The sequence below is a fragment of the Motacilla alba genome, chromosome 18, assembly GCF_015832195.1.
Source record: "Motacilla alba alba isolate MOTALB_02 chromosome 18, Motacilla_alba_V1.0_pri, whole genome shotgun sequence".
NCBI classification, from domain to species: domain Eukaryota; kingdom Metazoa; phylum Chordata; class Aves; order Passeriformes; family Motacillidae; genus Motacilla; species Motacilla alba.
In genome coordinates, this window is record NC_052033.1 from 11,987,920 (window position 1) to 12,001,365 (window position 13,446).

General features: G+C 43.0%; 1 protein-coding gene and 1 long non-coding RNA gene across 2 annotated transcripts in view; one reads left to right on the forward strand and one right to left on the reverse strand.

Moving 5' to 3' along the window:
- The first annotated feature begins 376 nt into the window (after positions 1 to 376).
- On the forward strand, positions 377 to 4,311 carry LOC119709374. Its single transcript, XR_005259342.1, has 2 exons — positions 377 to 724; positions 1,662 to 4,311. It is a non-coding gene; the product is annotated as an uncharacterized LOC119709374 (long non-coding RNA).
- FASN (fatty acid synthase) overlaps positions 3,153 to 13,446 on the reverse strand; it is a 41,458-nt gene continuing 31,164 nt past the window's right edge. The window contains exons 32-43 of the mRNA XM_038157060.1: positions 13,185 to 13,408; positions 12,669 to 12,870; positions 11,483 to 11,634; positions 10,897 to 10,988; positions 10,600 to 10,751; positions 10,058 to 10,300; positions 8,426 to 8,614; positions 7,663 to 7,890; positions 7,033 to 7,253; positions 6,403 to 6,501; positions 6,023 to 6,274; positions 3,153 to 4,951 (exon numbers count right to left, since the gene is read on the reverse strand). Of these exons, the coding sequence (XP_038012988.1) occupies positions 4,814 to 4,951; positions 6,023 to 6,274; positions 6,403 to 6,501; positions 7,033 to 7,253; positions 7,663 to 7,890; positions 8,426 to 8,614; positions 10,058 to 10,300; positions 10,600 to 10,751; positions 10,897 to 10,988; positions 11,483 to 11,634; positions 12,669 to 12,870; positions 13,185 to 13,408 (2,192 nt within the window). The 3' untranslated portion in view covers positions 3,153 to 4,813. The remainder of the gene's footprint in view (positions 4,952 to 6,022; positions 6,275 to 6,402; positions 6,502 to 7,032; positions 7,254 to 7,662; positions 7,891 to 8,425; positions 8,615 to 10,057; positions 10,301 to 10,599; positions 10,752 to 10,896; positions 10,989 to 11,482; positions 11,635 to 12,668; positions 12,871 to 13,184; positions 13,409 to 13,446) is intronic.

Consider the following 13,446-nt stretch of genomic DNA (forward strand, 5'->3'; position numbering starts at 1 on the left):
TGCAGCCGCGCGCCGTCCCCTCCAGAAACCGCGGCGCTGCCGGCAGGGGCCGCGCGCGGGAGAGGCGCAGCGGCCGCGGAGCCCCGCGCTGCCCGGAGCGGCTGAGGGCCGCTGAGGAGCGGCTGAAGGGGGGCTGAGGAGCCGCAGAGGCGCTGAGGAGCCGCAGAGGGGCGGCTGAGGAGCGGCTGCAGAGCCGCAGAGGCGCTGAGGGGCAGCTGAGGGGCCGCAGAGAGGCGCCGAGGGGCCGTAGAGAGGCGCTGAGGGACGGCTGAGGGGCCGCAGAGGAGCGGCTGCAGAGCCGCAGAGGCGCTGAGGGGCAGCTGAGGGGCCGCAGAGAGGCCGCAGAGAGGCGCTGAGGGGCGGCTGAGGGGCCGCAGAGGAGCGGCTGAGGAGCGGCTGCGGGGCCGCAGAGAGGCGCCGAGGGGCGGCTGAGGAGCGGCTGCAGAGCCGCAGAGAGGCGCCGAGGGGCGGCTGAGGAGCGGCTGCAGAGCCGCAGAGAGGCGCCGAGGGGCGCCGTGCGTGGGCGGTCTCTCCTCAGGCGCCGCGGCGGCGCAGGGGGGCCCGGCGCTCGGCCGGTGCGCGCCTCACGCAGCGCGGCCCGGGCGGCAGCAACTCCCGTCCTTTGTCCCCGAGCCTAGGCCAGGCGTCTTTGAGCACTTGGGCCTCCGCCGCAGCCGGTGCCGACGGGAAGCGCCATGACTGAGCATTGCTAGAGCTCGACAAAGTAAGAGGCTTGTCCTGTCCTTGGTGTCGGATGGTCGGGACAGAGGGAAAAGTGGTCCACATGACTGAATGAAATGTAACAGCATCCATGACAATGTCGTTCATTTTGCATAATTTTATAAAGCTACTGATCATCACCAGGCTGAGTACAGTGGAGGAGTTCTGCTTTTCTCAGCCAATACCTTCCAGCATATAAAAAATGCTCTCTCTACTCCAGACAAAACAGCAATGTAACTTGATTACAGGACTTCTTTTCTTCAGAAGAGAAAAACTCCAACAAAATCATATAACAAAGCACCGTAGCCTAAGCAGAGTTACATGTAAACTCCCATTGCTCAGTAAGCTTGATAGTCTATCCATTGACGAGCCTTCACATTACAAGGTCATTGTCAAAGCCTGTATTTCCACCCTGCTCCAGCTTTCCAGCACTTATGGCTGTGATGAACTTGCTGCAATAAATGTTTCAAGCTTCTAAATAACTTTTACCATCTTTCATTACCTCTCTGTAGCCTAAAGAATGAGGTTGCTATTTTAAATAGACAGCCTCTGCCTCCCGCTATCAGCACTCCCCTTTCCTCTGATGAAACTGCTCCAGGGGTATTTTTTTTCTTTCTTTTGACCCCAATTTGCAGGCATGATGTCTGGTAACTTAAGTGCAAAAGAAACAAATGCCTGCTTCCTATTCTATCTTAAATCTTGTGGGTTTTACTTGACCTCCATGTTAGAACGAGAGAATTTCACTTTCTGGTAGTGCTATTTTATGTAACCTGTTCTATTAAACTGTGGCCCTTCTTGCATTATTGTTACTGCTATCTTCAGCAAGAGACGTGTATTTCTTTGCCTTCTAAGGTGGTAGACTAGAAAAGGAAAATAATAGCTTTAATACTGGTGACAACATATGCTGTGTGCCATACATTCTTGAACTCTTTCTATTGCAGATTTAAGGTACATGGTCCATCATTTCAAAATGGCAATATGCATTTGTGACCCTAAACAGCTCCCCGGTCAGAGAACTGCTCTTCAGTCTTGAGATTGAGATCAGCATGGTTTTAGCCTGTGAGAAGCTATCTGAAAAGGATGGAATGCATCAGCTGACAAGAATCCCCACTTCAGTTTCACAGAAAAGGGCAGGTATGAGGGACTTCACTTCTGTCCTTGTCTTCTCAAAACAAGCAACTGCAATATTGGATTTTACCTTCTGATATTATTCTACACGTCTAATCTGATGGGCTACTGAGAAACAAGCAATACCAGCACTAATAAGGTTTTTATTTTTGGCACACTGTGTTCAGCAGCCAGTTATAATAATGGGTTACATGGCAGCAGCTCATAATCAGGTAATTATGGGGGAAAAAGCCCTAAACATAACAACCTTCTGCTTTTCAAATAAAAACCACAAGAATATTAACAGTATATGAGCTGTAAGTTATTCTTCAGCAACTTCTATGACTAAAACAGTATTTTCAAGCTCTGCTTAGATGAAACCATACAGATTTGTTTATACAGGGAGCTCATCAAACTCCTGCTTCAACAGATGGGACAGCATTAGTCCTTGCTCCTTCCACACAGTCCATTCAGCTGTTACACACATTAGCACAGCACTATTGTACCTGTTTCTTTACATTTAATCCTTTCTTATTCCTTCCAGTTTTAAATATAACCAACACAAGTAGGATTCTTTCCCCTTTTTTTCAGGCTCATTACAATTGCCAGTAGTTAAACCAAACCAACTAGTCCCCATTTGTTTTGTTTTATGTAGTACCCAATGCCAGTAGGTGCAGGGACAGTGTGCAGTAGATGTCATGAAGTCCCATGGTGTATGCACACAGCCTACACAGCCACTCCAGTTTCAGTGTGCAGTATCCCTCACACAGCACACACTTTCCTCCTTCTGTTACTGTCTAACACTTAGACATCATACCTAAAACTTCAGAGCATTTATACCCATTGCCTGTCTAAACCTCAGAGGGGCCCTGAGGCAGACACTATTGTCCCATTTTACAGATGGGGAAACTGAGGCAGAAGCATTAATGCCCTGCCCAATACTGCAAATAAAAGCCCATCTGAAAGTTCCCACTTCAATATTATGGCTGTAAATTGGTTGTGTCTAAGGTACCAAAATCATGGCAACAAGAAGCCATGTTTCAGAATACTAAGCCTTCACTGTTATTATTTTCATTATTATTACTATTATTATTATTTCTATAGACTACAAATCAGATATGTTAGCAGCAGTTTTTTTTTGCTTTATACCAAGAATGAGAGACTCCAGATGAAACATGAGATTAAGAAATGATAGTAGAAAATAATTCAAAACCCAACCAGTGATGAATTCTGTTTAATACTAAAAAAGCCAAAAAGACACTCTTCAGACCAAAAAGTATTAATTAAAAGAAAAAAAAAGAAAAAAAAACCAAGACATTTCAAAATGGTTTAAGCTGACATTATGTTGTTTTATTTCAATTTCACAAAAGAAATACTTTATAAAACTAAAATCAGTTAACCCAGCCACTATCAACAGAGGGTGGTATAAGCAAAAGACACTAGGTCAGAACCTGCAGTGAAGAGCCATCTGTTCCTGTCACTGGAATGCTCCTGTACCACCAGAATACTTCACTGGGGAATGGAGAGAAGAGGGGTTTTACAGCAGTTTGGAGAAGCACAAGAGCTCCTCCTAGCTGGTGCTTTGTTGCTACCCAGGTCTCCTCTGTATCATAAGTGTAACAAGGATTTACTGATTTCGGAAAGGACAGATCCAGCATAGCAAAGGCAAGAAAATTTTCAATTCAATTTTATGCAAATTTCCTTTAAAAAGGTACTACTGTATTTTAAAATCAGACTATCAAACTGATTACTTAGCTAACTTATGTGGGATTTCCAGTCTCATTACTGAAAGGAAAATGAATACAAGGCTTAAGCAAGCCCTGTGCTAAATAAAATATAGACGGGCTTTGGGTAGATACTTGTATGTTTGCCTGAGCTTTGATTCTGGGAGAGCAGGGGTGGGAGGATTTGTTCAGTTATTGTTAAGGAATTCCATTCCCTGCCCTCCCCATTCCAAATTTTTCATTGGGTGGCAAGACTGGAGGTGAGAGGGAATAAGGTAAAGCAATAATCTTAATGCTTGACTAAGGTTCTGATAGAGCAGGCCACAGAACCTTGCACAAATATAAACAAAGTACCTGCCTAGGGACAGCTTTGCCTGTTTTTATCATGCCCAAGTTATGGCTGTTCAATACAGTGGCATCTGTCAAACCATCCACCCTATCCCCCAGGCCCCTCTCTCTCCTGAAGAGTACATGATGGCAAGAATCCTTCCTTGTACCTATTCCTTTCTGAAAAGGGCAGGGCAGTGGGAGAAAGAAAAAAAAACCCAACGAAACCAACAAGAAATCAGATTATTTCAAAAGATGGGCAACTTTCCCTTGTAGAATAAACCTTCCCCTCCAAAAAGGGATGTTTCTTTGCTCCTATAACCCACGATAAATTAAAACCAAGTAAGAAGTCTCTGGTTTGACACAATAAATACTTAGAATATAGCAAATTAAAAAATATAGTTACAAAACCCTCAATGGAATTCTTTCTGACCTAAACTGCAGACAGATTCTTCACAGATAAAAAGTATCTCCAAAATCAGCTGCAGCTCCTCTCCTCTCCCTGTTCACTAGGCTTGGTCAACAAGTGCTATCACATACCCTTTGGAATACTGTTAAGACAAAAACAATATAAAGCACAAGAAATCTACTCCTAAATTTGTTTTTTTTATACTGCCAAGGGTGTAGGAAGCAACCATCTGTGGGGAACCCTCACTGCAGTGCACAGTGACAGAGTCACAGCACTACTGTTAACTTTGACAGGGAGACTAGGGGGAAAAACAGCCATAGGAAAGGAAGGAGATAGAACCCATAAATGTAGGAAAAGGAAAAGATAAGCAAGAAAGAGACAGAAAAAGACCAGTTGAGTCTAGCTGGACTTCCCAATTCTGGCAGCAGAGCAGATGAGATGTTGAACAGGAAGAGTTCCTTGGGGCCTGTCATAACTAGGAATGTTGTTGGCATTTTCTTCGCTATTGACAGTGAGGAAGTAGAAGTTAACCCTCTCTGACACTGACACGTGGCTCTGCCAGCGAGCTGTGGATGATGCCAATAATTGATTCAACACCATCTCCCTCCAGCAAGGTGCGGTGATCTCCTTCAATAACGTGGACAGATACCTTCCCATCGCATACCTGAGTAAGTATGAAAAAGAAAAACTTTTCATTCACAATTTACAACCAGATGGTCACCTAGCCACTTTGGGTTTGTTAGTCTTCTAAGTTACTCATCATTTAGACCACTGTCTCTATCGAACTCAGTTAAAAATGGCACCAGTTTTATTCTGACACATTTTCACAGATCAGCTGTGGTGCACTGTTTGGAACCAGTGTTTTGAAGCACAAAGGTGATCCACTCAAACATAAACTGGGCAGGAAGTTAACCAACCTAGTACCAAAAGAATAATTTACCTACAATATCAAAGAATGAATGATAAAGTAGCTACTTCCAAGCCCTTAAGTAAACCAAATAAACAACCCCCCCGCTCCTCACCATCTTTCTCCCACCACCAGAAATCTTCCTTTAAGGTCATTATGTAACTTTAATAACATATAAGTTACCCTGGAATCAATTATGACTAAGTTAGACATCTGAAAGGATAGGAGATGCCAGAAGCAGGAAGGGAATTCTGACAATCAGTTCCTTTTCCCTGGTATTTGCACCAACTCAAAGCCTTGTATGTGAGCAGGGGCTAAAGAACAGTGACCTTATCTGGACTATGGGCCAAACCCCAACTTTTTTTAGCCTACAGGAAACCCATTCTAACTACTAGCTTCTAAGTGAAAAAAAGGTAACTGAGAAAAAGCTGCCTTTATTGTCAGAAGACTGACACTTGCTCTTCAGAAGGCTGCCCTTATTCCGTGAACTAGCTTCAGGGTCTACAGTGACAAGAGACTGCTCTCTTTTAACATCATTATTATGCAAAGTCATTCTAGAGAGCTGCAAGGATCAGCTATAGAAGACATATCCTATATACAGGCAAGACTTTCTGGCCCTCACTACCCACTGAAAATGCCGGAAACCAATAAACTCATTTGCTTTTGGGGACTTCTAATTCTTGTTAGAGCACAGGAGCTGCAGAACAATAATTTCTTTAAGGTTGGTTTTGTCCCTTTTTTCTCAGTAAGGATGATTTCCCATGCTTTCCTTTGGCTTCCCCAAATATCAGAAGAAATTCAACAGTCATCAGTGGGCCTGCGACTGACCTCTGAGAGTTTGTAGTCTCTACCCAGACCTTCCTCGTATTCATTGTGAGACTTTGCCCGCATCAGTGTCACGTTCCCATGATACTTGGAGTCTGGTATATACTTGTCAGCAGCCTTCAGCTTATGGTAAAATGAAGTAGCAGCAAAGCTGAGTGCTTCACGATTGATGTTTGTATGAATCTCAGTTATTAGGTCTACAGCAGCATTCACACGAGCCTCCAGATTTTTCAGGGGCAGAAGAACCTCCAGCAGCTGGAAATATTAACATGATTTTTTCACATTAGTCTCAACAGCTGAGAATCCATCTCCATTAAACAAAAAAACATACACCCTCTTGTGCAGTATCAAGACATACGGATCTTGAAGATAAGAAACAGTACCTTATTGTATTCAGAGCCTGTAAATTGCTGAACAAAGGCACACAATGCTTCAGTCTCCAGTGCAGCCTCATTTCCTTGGGTCAGTTTGGCTCTGTAGCTCTGGAAGAGAGAATACAATGTGAACGTAAGAGGGATGTGCGTGATATTAAAAGCCAGATAAAAACAATTATAGAACCAAAGGTGTGAACTGGGGAAAAAAGGAAGGGGGGAAATCCCTTCAAGACAGTTTAGAAAGCAAATCCACAGGTGGCAATTGCCAAGAGGCTAGTATTCTCTAAAGTACAATGAAAATTAAAGGAAACCCTTAAGGTTTCCTCGCACCACTACAAGAGAATTTTGACTTGCAGACACCAGGATCTTCCAGAAGACATACTAATATTATGATTTATCACAGCAAGAGCAACATTTGAGCCTGAACTCTTTCCATTTAATGAAGACCACCTCTTATGTGCTTCTACCCTTCAGCCATCTCTAAGCATCCACTGTCTACAGCTGTCTTCTAAAATCTTTGTGAATAAAAGTCTGTCAGCTTTTCAGATTGCTCATATCTAGAATAGTAAGCTTTGAGAAAAATGAGCCCTGATGAGAGAGGATGGTCCCCAGAAAGAAGATTCTCTTTGTACCCCTTACCTGGGTATATGCTGCCACAAAGGAATGAGACCCATCAAAAAGGAATAAGCTGTTGAGTGCATGGGAAGCATTTTGTTGTGCTTGCAGCTGGGAACACATTTCAAAGGCTACACAGGCACCAAAAGAGTATCCAGCAATGCGGTAAGGTCCTTCAGGCTGTATCTGCTTCATGCATTCAATGTAATAGGCTGCCAGGCTCTGGATGCTGTCCAAAGGAGCGGCTAGAACATGGAAATGAGTTAGAACGACTCGTGAAAAGACACTGGCAGAGACAAATTATGTTTTCATGCACTCAGAAACAATCCTGCTGGAAACATCCAGGTTACTTTGCAGGTAAATTCCTAAATTATTGTTAACAACTTGCATTTAGGACAAGTAATAGTAATATTGCTCCTTTCCAAGGACAGGTTGAACAGGATGCTTTGGCTTTGACTTTTGTATACATAAACTCTTCAATTTCATCTATTATTCCTCTTGACACCAGGGATGTTTGACATGACCCTCTGCAGACTAATAGGCCTGATACTTCTTCCTCCAAGTTTAATAGTCTAGAAACAAAGCCCTCTCTAAAAGCAACTACAGTTCAGAATGTTATGTTTGCAAATTCAAGATGCTGAAGAACTGAGATACCTTTTGTGCACTGGAGCCCATAGCAGGGCATGTGAAGTCTGGAGGCCAGAGTGTGGAAAACTGCAATGGATCCTTCAATGGGGTGAACAAGGAAAAGAGGGCGCTCCATGCTCTGAACATCATTGAGACGAGTGATTGTTGGCCCTTCTGGGTTCACCAGTAAGTTGTTCAAATCTAGTTTTGGAGGTTCGCCTGGGCCTGTCTTCATCAGTGGGGATGACTTCAGCTCTTTGAAGGAAAGCACACCAGACAAACCAAATTAGCTTCAGGGTCAGCCTTGGTCACGTAGCCATACTCCTAAAGGACAACTTCAGGGCTAGGGCTGCCCTAGATTAGCCTGTTGCCTCACTACATCATCAGGTCATAGAAGCAGGAATCTTCCTACTGTGAGTTGCTCTGCAGCAACTGCATATGCTTTTAGCTTCCTGTGAGCATGACATTACATTTTTTATTTCCCAGACAAGTAAGAGGTCTCAAATTGCATGCCACACACAGCTACATAAGAGTACTCATGCATGCAGCTACTAGCCAAGCAAGAAAGCAGTTTGCACACTTGCCTTGCTTGTACACCCTGCCCCCAGAAATGATGGGCCTGTCCTAGTGGTCAAGACACTTCTGTGACATGTCTGACACTTAAAAGCTATTATTCAATTATAACCTTATGATCTGATAGAAGTTTATGAGATGAGATGAAAGCAACGGATTGGAAGCTTAATTATTTGGACTCAGGTGACTGGTAGCAACCCTAATCCAGACACTTTACCCTCTGCTGTCTTGGACTTGGAAGAAAGTTCACGCAGTTTGTTGATTGTAAGGAGTCGAATTTCTCTCATGGTCATAACGATGTCATAGTCTCTCTCCAGTGTCTGGCGCACCTCCACACCCATCAAGGAATCCAAGCCCAAGTCAGCCAAGGAACTCTCAGCATTCAGACTACTCACATCACGGACCCCTGAGAACAAACAAGCACACTAGCAAAAGGCCAATTTCTTTTCAGCTCTAGGCCTCTCTAGCAGCCTTCTCCACTTTCTTCTATCTCCTAAAATCTCAATAAATTTACCTTTCAGGATCATCTAATACTTTCATAAACCACCTCTTCTACAACCCCCATCTTGTCATATGGGTTCTAGTATTTAGAGTATATATTAAATGTGCACAGAGTTATGACGGGATACATCAGTCCCAATGAAATAGCTGTGAATATTCTCACATCAGCTCTAGACCAAATACAGAACAGTCAGTCAGCTCGACAGATTCCACACACTGGAGGCCATAACTGAAACTGCAGTCCTAGACCTAATGCAAATAATCCTCAGCTACAACAAGATTAAAGTTATCAGTGTCAGTGATGGTTGACTGCAACACTTGATGTCTACAACACTGGAGGAGGAGGTGATACGTTTAGGCTTCATATCCCTTTTCCCCTTCAATTTTCACACTGTTCAATCTCTCACCCTTTCCTTACCCCTAGAAGGCCTCTCATAATAACACCTGCATCTTCAGCTCTTTGTCCCTTCCTCCACCTTGTGCAGCCCCATGTTGCCACCCTTTCACTATTAGACTTCATTTCTAGCTCCTCCCTTTGTTGCTTTCATACTTCTTCCAAACTAACCCTATAGGCTGGTGTGGTTTCCCAGACCCTTTCCTATTGCTTCTAAAAGCCGCGTCTGCCCTGAGAGATCAGATTTGCTGTCAGTGAGTTACACACAACTCCTTAAGTAACACTCAGGAGACTATCTTTCATTTATCAGTACCTTTTTTGGTAGAAAACAAAGGATCACTAGACAGTTCTGTCTGCAATAGAGACAACTGAAGTGCGACATAGTAGACACAATGGTAAAACAAAGCAGATTCAAGACAGACAGAAGGACATAGCACGTGTAATGCATATCTAAGCTATGGTTACTAGATGTTCACATGGGATGACAGAGCTGGTAAGTGAATAAAATACCAGTTAAGCAATAAGTAGAGAAAAGCTACTTTTTGTGGTATGGGGACATATCAAGGTGAATGTTTGAAAGCTGGAACAGTACTCAGAAAGTTATTTATTTGCTGTCTTACGTGCTGTCCCAGAATTTTGCTCTTTCCTGTTGATTCTCCATTTGGAGAAAGGTACCAGTTCACTCTAAATAAAACCCAAGACTCTGGAGTATATATGCATATCTATGTAAACACAGTAATGGAGAAAACCCCATAAAAGAAACAGTCCTTATTTGAGAGAAGGAGCAGTGTAGATGGAGGAAAAAAAAAGCAAACAGTCTCACAACAGCAACATTGTCACACCACAGGAGATCAGGAAGAGATGCTGAACAGAGGACCTACAGCAGCACCACTGTTTTCCAAAAGTAATGAGAGAGTAGGCACCGTCCAGTAGTGCTTGAGTGACAGCACTTACCCAGGATGTGAGCAACAGCTTCTACAAGATCCCGCTGACTACCTCCTTCAGCTTTCACTGAGACCTTCTCTGCTAGGACAAAACTGGACATGACAGGATGAGGTTGATTCAGGAAAACATCGAGCACCTCCAGGCATGAGCTCATTTGTTGGGGAATTGTTCCCCCCACCACAATGTCTTTGTTTCCCATTGTCTTCATCAAGATACCCACATCACCAATGGCTCCCCACTGGATTGCCAGGCCTGGAGAAGAAATTAGAAGAACATACTGAGCAGCTAACTAAAGCACATGGCAGGAACAGGAGTGAGTTAATAAAAAAGGGACTTAATAATGAGCTATGCTAAGGCCTGCATTTCCTTTGTACTGTTAAATGGTGAATCTTCATTCACACATGAATGACTCAGGGTAACATCTAGGAGCAGAAAACAGCCTTCAACATACTTTATCACTCCAGATAAGTGCACAGGTTTCTGGTGAGCTGGTCCTCATCTGGATGTTTGGCAAGATAGTTTATACTGTGCAATGAGTAAAGTCATCTTACCTGGGAGTCCATCATGATGTCGCTGCTCACAGATACGCTCCATGGTAGAATTGGCAAAGCCATAATTACTTTGCCCAGCATTTCCTCTTCCACAGCTTACAGAGGAGAATACAACAAAATAGTCCAGGTCTGGACACTTCTTACGAGTGACCCTTGAAACAGAGCAGGAGAAACCCCATCAGAAAAACCGGCTAAGTGTATTATTGTCAAAGGCTACTGCAAGACTAAAACAACAAAGTTTGATCAGTTCCTTGACTTTAAAAACAGTTCTTATTTGTCCCTTCTACAGACACTTACCAATCCAAATGAAGGGTGCCTGAATACTTTGGCTTGTTGACCTCCAAGAATAATTCTGGAGTCTGATTTTCAATCATGCCATCTCTAAGGACCTATGGGGGGTGGGAAGAGGGATTAAAAAAGAAAGTGTAGTTTCAGTGTCTCCAGTTTCTCTGTTTAAATATGTCACATGGCTTGAGATATGAGAGGATATTGCTACACAATGTATTTTTGTAACTTCACAGACATATCCTGAATATCCCAAAATATGACAACATGCCTTTTGCCAAGTCTGCTTTTTTCAGTATTTTTTCAGTATTGACACTGCAGAAATTCTGGCAAGCTCTACATGGGATTTTTCTTGTCCACAGGAGGCTAGGACAACATTTGTCTTATCACAGAACTGAACTTGCTGGCCAAATACTGTTGCTTCTCAGGTCAAGGGAACAGACCCATAAGCCTTTAGTCACCAGGTAAGACCAAAGCATAGTGTCCTTTGAAACACAGAGAACTTAACTAAAATTGTATGAAGCCTGACTGCCTTCAGTAAAAAAGTCACATGAATGGATGTTGCCTCTTACAAGTCCTGAGCATTTTTGTCACTTACCACAGCCAAATTAAAGATGCCTCCAACTGGTCCAAGCTTCAAAGCCTCTTCTATCAATAGCTGTGTTCCTTCTAGTGTTCCAATATCACTGGTAGATACCAGCACTTTGATTCCCAGTGCCTTCCACTCTTGAACACGTTTAGCCTGGTAGCCTAGAAGAAATAAAGGTGGACAGTGCCTTGGATGAAGAATCCCAAACATAAGGCTTTGGTTAAGCTGCTCCTTTATACTTTTCTGGCTAGATAGGGACTGAATAGCTAAATAATTCCTGATTCAGCTACGAGATAAAAATTGGACAAAATTTGAACAGCAGCTAGAAATCATTTGAATTTCAGAAATTCTACATAGATAACATGGAGAACAGCACTGGGAGAACCTAAGGGCTGGGGTGGTGCAGGGGGGAAGGAAGGAAAGAAAAACACAACTGTGAAGAGAAATTAACAAAAATTTGGGTTCTGAGATTGGGAAAATTGGCTAGATTAGAGCAAAGCAACAGATTATAGTAGCACAGCCAGAACTTGAAAAATTGTATTTGATCTATGTGTTTGTACACACAAGTGGTGTGACTGTGAACTTGCTGAAAGAAAGAAGAAGCCTGTAGAGACAGAGAGAAGTTATGAGTGAATTTGTATGAGGAAATACTGAAGACTATCACTGATAAATCTCAATGCTGCCACTGTAATCAAACTAATGCCTTAAATCTGAGTAAAAATGTTTATAGATGCTATCAGATAGTAAGGTCCATCTTTCCAAATAAGCTATCTAAGGAGCAAGAGTGAGCATCCACACATGTACCTTGAGGAACAAAGTATCTTTAACAAGGAGTTTTTTGGCCCTTCCTTGTGGCATGTGATCCAACATGCTACAGCCAGTGGACAAGTCAGTGAGGTAGCCAGACTTTGCAGAGGGCATAAAGGTAAAAGAAAGGCTACAGAAAAAACCCTGTATAAGAGAGAAAATGGGTTGATAGAAATAGGAAGCATAAAAGGGGGAAAGTAGTAATTGGAAAAAAAGGTCAAGCTAAAAGATTGTTCCTCCTTTACAATAAAGGAGACAACAGCTTGAACAGGAGAGAGATCAAGACATTATTAGTCACCAACAGAACTCTTAAAAATGGAGAGAAACTACCAACTGAGGTCTGTTGAATGGCAGTCATATTCCCTGTTCCCTTACAATTTTTGCTTACCAGTTCGTATGCCAGAACGAGATGTCAGTATAATTTTCTGTGCTCCTCTCTCAACTAGCCACTGTGCCAACTCCAGCCCAAATCCTCCAAGGCCCCCTGTGATGATGTAGGACTTTGTAGACGGACAGGAGGTTCGAGAGATTGCGGAGATTTTAACTGGTTCAGACTTTCTTAAAGGATACTCCTTTTCCTCTTCTTGGACCTTCCCCCACAAAAAAAAAACCCCACCAAGAACCAGAACAACACACACACACAAAAAAAAAAGGTAGTTACAATTAGATAATCAGATACATAATGCATCTCTTATCTTTTCACGTTATGCTCCTCCAGTCAATGGGAATGAACCTTGTAGAATCAGTGCCAGACTTGACAGTTACAATTGTGACAGTGTCAGTAGTAAAAACTGACCCTGTGCTGCCCTACTCATAGACCTTCAACTCAAAATGGATCAAAGTATCCAATAGTCACCAGAGGATGGCCAGAGGCATCAGAGAATCAAAATCATTATCGCATTACCTTGATGATAACTTTGCCAATATGTTTTCCTTGTGCCATGAATCTGAAGGCAGCTTCTACCTCTTCTTTGCTGAAGACTGTACTCCTCAGGGGCTTTACTACACCATCTCTTATGCCTTTCTTCAACAGCTCTGATACTACTTCCCACTCTTGGTTTCCCTCATCAAATATTGAATCTAGTAGGATCCCATGAAATGCCACGTTCTTGAGGAATAGAGACATTCCTAGAAAAAGCAACTTGGTTATGACCTGATGCTGCTGA